The following is a 9,280-nucleotide window of genomic DNA, read 5'->3' as shown; positions in this document are numbered from 1 at the left end:
GACGTTAACTCTGACGATCTGACCCACTTTGAGGGCTAAAATGGTCATTTCAAGATAAAAATAAAAAAACCACCAGCCCTCTAACAATTTCCTCCTCTACTCTCTCTCTCTCACCGCCTCACCACCACTGTGGCCCCTGACCAAGATGATGCCGTTCTCCCCGAAGGTGACCTCTCTTCCTCCTCCCAAGATGATGAGCAAGAAGACGACTACGTCGTTGACGAGGGCGAGGACGATGACGTACTCAACTTTGCCTCTCCTTCCTCCACCTCCGATTCCCTCCCTGTCGCCATTAGGGCTGGGCATTTAGCCCGAAAACCCGAAACCCGGCCCGGAACCGGCCCGAACGGTCCGGGCCCTTTAAAAAAATTTGACAATTTTTTAAGGCCCGGCCCGAAAACATTATATAACGGGCCGGGCTCGGTCCTTAAAAGTTAAAAAAAAAAAAAAGCCCGAAGGCCCGAACTGATATATACTCACTATACTTGTTTAGTTTTTTATTCCTCTCTTCCTCTTTTTTTGGACTCGAGAGAAGCTCTTCTGAGTTGTTTATTTTTTTATTCTCTTCTCTTCCTCTTTTTCTGATTCTCTTCTTCTCTCTCTTCTTTCTCTTCAATTACTCATGTGTTTTTAGTTTTCTATTCTTCTCTCCTTCTCTCTTAGAATCTGGACTCTCTTCTTCTCTCTCTTCTCTCTTCTTTCTTTTACCGTCTCCTCTTGTTCCTCCCTCCCCTCTATTTTTTTTTTCTTCTCTCTTCTTATCTTCTTATTCTTCTCCAGTTCTCCCCAAACGCCTCCATTCAGTCCATTGTCTTTTTTTCTTTTCTTTTCCCTTCTCTCCCTAGTCCCTAGTCCTCCTTCCCCATCAGATCAATTGTAGATAATTGTCTTTACTCATCCCCAAAATTTCTCTCTCTCTCGGTCTCTCTCTAGTTTTTCACTTTTTCTATAGCTATGCCGATTGGAAGACAAATCTGAGTTGTGGCCTTGGAGGGCGGAGGAATGGGTTTGGAGCAAGATCTGAGAACAGATCTGTTGTTGTTGTTGTTTTTTTTTTTTTTTTTTTTTTTTAGCCTTTTGGGCCCGAAAAGCCGGCCCGAAAAAAACAGTCCAGGCCCAACTCGGTCCTAAAACTGAAAAAATAGTATTTAGGCCCGGCCCGAAAATTTCGGTCCGGGTCCGGGCCCAATAAATTTTACACAGGCCGGGCCCAATCCCAGCCCTAGTCGCCATAGCAACTGCTGCTCCCACCGTCACTGTCGCACTGCCTGCTCCGTTTACCACCACCGCGCCAGCTACTTCCACGACGCAGATTATTTGGGTGACCATATCTGAAGAACCTAGTTTCTCAATTTCCGATGAGTGGCTTATGGTAAACCATCACCACTTCTTCGTCGTCGCTGTCAACTCCACCAAAACCCGACCAGCATTTTCGGTTAATCCGCCATTCAATTTCTCATCCATGGGAGAGCAAACCCAGGTTCGAAGCCCCAGCCCAAACTCAAGACTCCCCAACACTAAAGAGAGAAACCAAAGCCATCGTCTTTAGATTTAATTGGATGGTTAAGACTAAAATCTCAGATACCCAGTTTGTGTTTTCACTTGTTTTTGGGTTTTTCAGTGGCTTTCTTTTTGGGTTTTAGGTTGCTTTGGTTTGTAGTCATTGAATTGTGTTCTGGTGATGCAGTTTAAGGAGTTTCAAGCAGGTTTTTGGGATTTTGGGAGGTGGATTTGGTTTGGAAATTTGATGGGAGGTGATTTCAGGTGGTGGATGTTGAGAATTTAGCTCTAGAGTACTTTGTTTTTGATGGAGAGGGACGGTCTGAATCAGAGGCAGGTCTTTGGGGCTGCCCATTGAAGATGAGAAAGAGGAGTAGAAGATCACAATGTTTCACACACTGACGAAGACGACCCTTCGAAGCCGCTGACGGAGGAAATCGAGGTGGGTTTAGTCCGACCGTCGCCGCCTGCAGAGGAGGAGGGGTTTGAGGTAAACGACGTCGTTGACGCGTTTAATTTGGACGCGTGTTGGCCCGGGGTGGTGATGAGTGTTGTGGGAGACTAGTACACGGTGGGGTTTAAGAGGCCGTCAGATTTGCTGGAGATTGGGGTGGGGAGCTACGGCGGCATTGGGATTGGCGTGGCGGCCAGTGGAGTCGGGCCGGGAAAGAGGTGGGTGAATTGGGTTTGGTTGATTTTGATAATGCATTAGTTTTGTTTGTTTTGATGTTTTGATTATATGTCTAGCTCAGAAAGATTGAAATTTTTACCTTTTTAAGAACATATTGTTCATGCAATAAGAACCCAGCTGGATTATCAGTTGCATGAGTGTCATTGATGAATTTATTGTTCCATTTCTTGTCGATGATTGATGAACCAAAGTTGGGATTTTGTGTAGTGTGCATTGATTAATGATGTGATGGTCGAAATTAGTATTTGAGGTTATGTTTGTTTGTCATTCGATTAGTTTATGATATATGAGGAAAACTGATGTTTTTATTGATTGTTTAGATGATGATGCGATTGGATTTCAGCCCTGGGGAAGATGTTGAAGTGAATCTACACAAAGAATGTGTATGGTATGCTTGGATACCGTCAATTTATGTTGGTCCATTAGTGGGCAGAAGAGGGAGTTGCAGAAGAGAGAGTTGCAGGGGGAGAGAGAGAGAGGGGGGGGGGGGGAAGGAGGGAGGATCGAATCTAATCTGGTGGTGTTTTTTTTTTTATTTTAATCTTCAAATGACCATTTTAGCCCTCAAAGTGGGTCAGATCGTCAGAGTTTACTGTCAAATTTGGACGGAATCGGAGAAATTGGACACGGCTGACTGAAGTTGGAAAGCTTGGGGGGTAAAAATTCAAAATTGAGAGTGGAGGGGGTGACATGACGACACCTTTGGGGGGGATAAACTGAAATTAATCCTAATAATAATAATAGAAATAGTAGCATTTATTGAAGAAAATACATAGCTTCGACGTTCACAATATATAGAACACTTATCCGTTTGGGATACAATCAACCCAAGAAAAATTATATTAAGTTACTTACATTTATCCACATGAATGTAATTGATTTAATGGGCATTTTAATTCTATGCCTGAGGCTAGGGCTGCCACTTGGTTTGGTAATTACCAAATTGACCGAATACTAACCGATGTTTTAGGTTTGGTAAACCGACCTTTTGGTAACCGAGACCGATAAAACCGAAATCGAAAATTATCGAAAAAGTTGGTTTGGTTTTGGTAAATACCGAATCTACCGATTATCTAAATATTAGCTTTATATATTATAGTTTTCAATACTCATACATGTATATTAAGAAATAAATATAAAAATTTCATAACAGTATGAGCATTACTACATTAATAGTACATGTATTTTAAGTAGTCTGGTCAAAGATGGTTAAATAACCTAGTTTTATTAAAAATTATTAAAACTTAATGTCATATGTAGAAAAGAAAGCTATACTAAGTAGATAATACAAAGTTTACGACTATAAAATTGAAAAATCTAGTATTGTTCATTGTCATTTATATTATAAAGAATTAATTGTTTTTAAGTTGGTAATACCGAAAACCGAAATATCGAATTTGGTAGATATGATTACAAACCGAAAATTTTGGTTGGTAATTGGTAGCTCAATTTTGAAACCGAAAGCTTTGGTTTTGAAGTTGGTAATACCTATAACCTCAAACCAACGGAGTGACAGCCCTATGTGAGGCAAATGGGAAGAAAAAAAAAGAAAAAAAAAAAGATGACAGCTATGAAGATGCTTGCATTTGTCAAAAAGAAATTTACCTCGAACTGGGTTTGCAATCAATTAATAGTTTTGCATAAGAATTCAAACATCATGGAGGTTGACAAAAAAAAAGAGTATTCGTAAAAAAGATAAAAAAAGAAGAGTAATATTTGCAAAAAAAAAAAAAAAAACAATTAATGAATGGTGTTATGGTGAGTAAATTCACCTCAAGTTTCTATATATTACAAAGTTTCAATATATTGTTATGTTTGTAATTTAAGGGAGGGTCTAATAAACAAATTTGTTGTTTAACAAGTAAAAGGGAGGTGTAATGAGAGAAAATTTGGCGATCTCAATAGAAACTATCATTGTTTTTCACTTACCAAGATCGGATTCACTTACCAATAGAAACTATCTTAATGTCATCGATTTGGTTTTCTAGCACTAACCAGTTCGATACTTCGACTTGCTAATTTTCCAAAAATTGAATCTGCCAGATATTTCAAAAACCAGCATCTCAGTTTTAAGTCATTGAGGTTAGCTCAAGTAGTGAGAGAGGATTGCGAATCGAATTAAGACTAGACCAGATCAGAGGTTAGATTACCATTATGATTAAAATATATATATATAAATTAAAAAAAAAAATTTAAAAAAACCATCTCGGTTTGACTTTGATACTGTTCTTTGTGGAAAGGGACTGTGGGACAGTGACAAAAGAAAAAAAAAACCTGTAGTTCACTTTTGGTAATTGGGTTGGACTTGGTAAAATAGTTTGAGTTGGACAGCCCAAATGACTGTGATCAGTAGTGAAAAGTGAGGGAAATGCTTTAGGATTCTCTGCAGTCGCCACTAAGCAAATACCTAAAAGATGTCGGACGCACTCTGCACTCGGCTGCAGCAACAAGTAGTTCTCTCCGGTACCGCACCTAGCTCCGAGTCTCTTGATTTAGATTGCGTCATTGACGACATCCTCTCACGGCTACCGGCCAAATCGCTGCTCCGATTCCGATGTGTGTGCAAAGCATGGCGGGCCTTGATCTCCGATCCTTATTTCATCAGAAAACACCTCAGCTGCATCGACACCAAAATCAGCACCAGCTACTCTCTCCTCATCAAAGAACAAATCTTCCGATCCGCAGAGTACGAAGCAATATTGAAGTGTTTGAGCCATGATGGTCCTCTTCCAAGCAGAAGGCTTGATTTTCTGGTACGTGTTCCACCGTTTGATATTCGTACTACTGTAATCATTGGTAGTTGCAATGGCTTAATATGTCTGTTACTTGATTTTGATGATGATGAAGAATCCTTGACCTTTATGTTATGGAATCCTTGTACTCGAGAATCCCAGGTCCTACCACAACCTTCCCTTTGGTCCCAACATTTTTTTTCGGGGTTCGGTTATGATTCAACCAGTAATGATTACAAAGTAATACTGGCTAGCCATACATCTAGTAATGAATTTGATGTTGTTGTCTTTACGCTAAAATCGGGTTCATGGAGGAAGCTTGGAAGGCTCAACAGGTATTCCGAGGTGAGTTGGGTGAGTTTGGCAGGATGTTTAGTTAACGAAGCTCTGCATTGGGTATTGGAGGAAGAGGATGATAGGTTAATCACTTCAAGAATAGTGTCATTTGATTTAGCGGAGGAGAAATTTTATGAGATTCCATTACCCTTTCCTCCCAGTCCGGTAGATAGGCCTACATCCACTGCCGAAGTTGGAATTCTTAATAATTGCCTAACTCTGTACTTTCAAACCATGAGTTGCGAACCTGGGCGCAATTTTAAGGTGTGGGTACTGAAGGACTATGGAGTCAAGAAATCTTGGATTGAAGTCATAAGCATCCCTTCAGAGGTTCTAGATGTTGAGTATATGTACATGACATGCATTTCTGAGAATGGTGAAGTTTTGATGCGGCATCCCCAGTCAGGCTCATTGGCATTATATAATCCGAAAGAAAAGACATCTAGGATTGTCCTGGACTATGGTGGTTGCTGGTATCATACTGCTACTTATATAGAAACTTTAGTTTCACCATTAACCGGCAGTACTGGTGCAAGAATGTGAGACCAACACAGCCAAGCACCTTTGCACTCCTTTTATATGAGATGCTGAAGTCGCATGCCGTGTCTATGTTTTGCTCCTTCTGTATGAGATGCTGAAGTCTTATGTCACGTTTAGGTTTTGCCCCTGCTCACTCAATATCTTCCAATGCAAATGATTGTTAGAGTTAGAGGAAGTCAGGCGTGCCACTTTTATGATTCAAGTTCCATCTCAACTGTTTGTATTTGAGTCATTACTTTTGAGGTGAAAACTGAAACTGATTAGGACTCTGCGGATTAAATCTAACTTGTGCTATAAACATGACTCACATTGGTAAGACTTTTGTATGTGGTATGCTTTTGCCTCTTTATGTTGGGCTATTTTCATGCTTTTTAACCACACTAGAATTGCTACTCAAATTTTACATTCTACTTGCCCCTAAGTTTTGGTGCAACTGCATGACTTTTTGGAATGCAGCATGGTAAGCTTCATTTTATCTATGTTAATAAGAAAAAGATATTCATTCCCCTAGAGTCAAGATCACTTTGCTTATTTCTTCCCAAACTTTCACTCTCCTTTTCTCTAGGTTTCACTTATAATGTTGCAAGTTTTATAACTATTTGCAAGACAGACTCCAGGTGCATATAATATTTGCATCTATTTGTTCTATGACAAGATGATGTGCTCATCCTTCCCACACATATATCTATATAAGTATATATATTTATAAACACACACACACACACACACACACACACACACACACACACACATATATATATATATATATATATATAAACACACACATATATTGTACATACCTCCAATAATATGGAGTATTTGCTATCTCACCAAGCATAAGTAACTCCTACTTTGGGACATCCACGAGACATGGCAAGGCCCAACCACGACATCCATCGTGTAGCCTTATGTTCAAGCTACACCACGGTATCCGGAAGTCGCAAATCCGCCTCCGGGAAGCCACGTTCCCGCCCTTGCCAAGATGCCCTCACAACTAGGCTTTCTAGACTAGAATTGTGTGGTTGCTTATCCCACATCGAAAAACATGTAAAGGAAGAGCATTCCTTCATCTATAAAAGGAATGCCTCCTCCCACAACTCAACACATTCATTCATTCATCCCATTACATCTCTTGTAATCTTGTTACGCCGCAGGGCTCGACACACTAGTATAGCTTTCAAGTGGACGTAGTCTCCCGCTCATGCGGAGGCGAACCACTATACATCTTGTGTCACTCTCTCTCTCTCTCTCTCTCTCTAAAGCTAACTAGAGATCCCACGGATCACTAACGTTAACATTGGCGCCGTCTGTGGGAAGCCTGCACACAAAGGCTTCATCACCTACCACGAGCTTTGGCCCATCAGCGTCCGGTCAACGCCCAACATGGCTGGTCAACGCCGGTCAACACGTGGTCAACGCCCATAGAGTGGTCAAAACTTGCAGAAACACCAGCATATGGGGCGGTCAATGCTTGGTCAATGCCCGACGGGGTTGGTCAACTCCCGGCGGAGTCAGTCAACGCCCATCAAAGGCCGGTCAACATTTGGTCAACGCTGGTGATCAGCGGTCAACGCCCAACTCAAAAAGTCTCCGCTGAACTTCAACACAAAAAAAAAAAAGAAAAAAAAAAGAAAAAAAAAATTGGCAAATCTTCTCTGGACACCCAGAGATTTGCTCTGGACACCCCAGGGATCTAGCATGAGACTTTGGCGCTCTCAATCATCATCGGGGCTGGCCACTGATCTCGCTCATGCCATCACAACGGCAGCACCGCCAACACACCAGCACTAGCGGCACGAGTCAGCGTTCATGCTCTTTGTTCAACGCTCATGCCTTCTGTCCGCTCGCTGCCACCGCCAGCAGACCTACCGCCCATCATCGCCGACCACACCCAGCGGCTAAACCTCCGCTAGGCTCTGCCAGCGCCCGCCCACCAGCCTCCCAGCTCTAGGCAAGCAGCAGCCCTCCCCGCGGCACTCGGAGTCTCCGTCGAGCTCCGCTGACCATCCTCAATTCACCGCCAACCTTCTGCCAGCGGTACCACCACTCAGCGGCACTTGTTCCGCTCGTATCCATCAGCGGAAGAGCCAGACTTCAGTTAGCTCCTGATCTTCCGTCGGCGTCAGCGAAGTGCTCCACTCAGCGGAGAAACTAAGTTCCAGTCAGTACTAATATTCCGCCGGACTGAGATCCTCCGCCGGACTTCAACACCGGGGCATCACCGCTGAACTTCTCCGCTAGGCACCGCCAAGGCTTCGCTGCCACCGCCTGCATACCACTGCTTTCTTTTTTTGATCGATCGCAGCAAAACACCGCCTGCATATGTCCTCCAGCGGCCCCGATACTGCAAACTGTTGAGTTCCAAGTACCGCCAAACTCGGAGCCTCCGCCGAGCACCTAATCCTCCGCTCCGCTGCAGCTCCCTCCGCCCGGTGCTCCACCGCTTAGCCCAGCGAACTGCAGCAACTCCTCTTCACGCTCTACAAGGCTTCGTTGCAGCTCCGCCGGGGAAGCTCCGCTGCACTGCTGCGCGCCAATCTCTGCACGCACCGCTGGGCACCGCCGGCGTCTCACTCCCTTGACAGCGATCTCCACTGCAAGTTGCTCCGCTGCACACTCGCTGCACTGCTCCGCTGCAGCTCCCTCCGCCAACTTCGAAGTACCGCCGAACTCTCGCTGCTCCGCCGGCCTCTCGAGTCTCCGCCGAACTCTTCAGCCTTCCGCCACTGCTCTTGAGCATCACAATCGGCCAAACCTCCGCTGGCCAAGCCTTCCGCCACTGGTCACCTGTCGCACCCAACGTTCACTTCTGCTGGTCATCCTGTATTCACTTGCAGCCCTTGCTTTGAACGCTGGCTTCTTCACTTCTTCATCGATTCCACTTACAGCCGACGGGATAAGATAAGTCTTCTTTTATTGGATATGCACGACACGTGCCTCCTACTTGCACATAATTGAAGCCAACAGGGGCATAGCTAAAATGCAATGCCATATATATCCTTGTCTTCTGTGCACACGTATAGCACAAGTGGGTCACTCACTAACATGCTTCATATATATAGCACATACTCATCCATATCTATTTGCATGTCGGCCGCTACTTGGCCATGCATATATTACTAGCACACATGCACATGTGATCAAATTAATCACACTCATGAGGTGAAATAATCCATTTGGTTACTTGGTCGGTTTATAAATATGGATAAAATGCTAATCATTTCCTTCTGTTAAGGGGACGCAGTCACTTAGTACCGCATCCATTCACGAGGCTTCTACTAAGGAACTTCGCCGGGGTCACACTCCGCTCGCCTCCAAACCGGCACAAGATAAGTGTCTTCCTCTTATCTTTTCCGCTCTTGCGATTAGAGCTATGGTCATGTCTATACATGTCTCCACGACCCTTACGCATGCCTATAAAATGTTATTAGCGACTTTACTACAAGTACATGCTATACACATATGCCATGCTTCTATTTTA

General features: G+C 43.5%; 1 protein-coding gene across 3 annotated transcripts in view; it reads left to right on the top strand.

Moving 5' to 3' along the window:
- The first annotated feature begins 4,530 nt into the window (after positions 1-4,530).
- Positions 4,531-9,280, top strand: part of LOC133725827 (F-box/kelch-repeat protein At3g06240-like) — an 11,854-nt gene continuing 7,104 nt past the window's right edge. The window contains exons 1-2 of one of the 3 annotated variants that reach the window (XM_062153205.1): positions 4,534-4,944; positions 5,086-9,037. In XM_062153205.1, the coding sequence (XP_062009189.1) occupies positions 4,606-4,944; positions 5,086-5,802 (1,056 nt within the window). In that variant the 5' untranslated portion in view covers positions 4,534-4,605 and the 3' untranslated portion in view covers positions 5,803-9,037. Of the gene's footprint in view, positions 4,945-5,085; positions 9,038-9,280 lie in introns of those variants that run through there. The other 2 variants (XM_062153206.1, XM_062153207.1) reach the window with 2 other exon arrangements.

Source organism: Rosa rugosa, chromosome 1 (assembly GCF_958449725.1).
Source record: "Rosa rugosa chromosome 1, drRosRugo1.1, whole genome shotgun sequence".
NCBI classification, from domain to species: domain Eukaryota; kingdom Viridiplantae; phylum Streptophyta; class Magnoliopsida; order Rosales; family Rosaceae; genus Rosa; species Rosa rugosa.
Note: the sequence above shows the minus strand (reverse complement) of the source record. Positions and strands in the feature narration are given on the sequence as shown.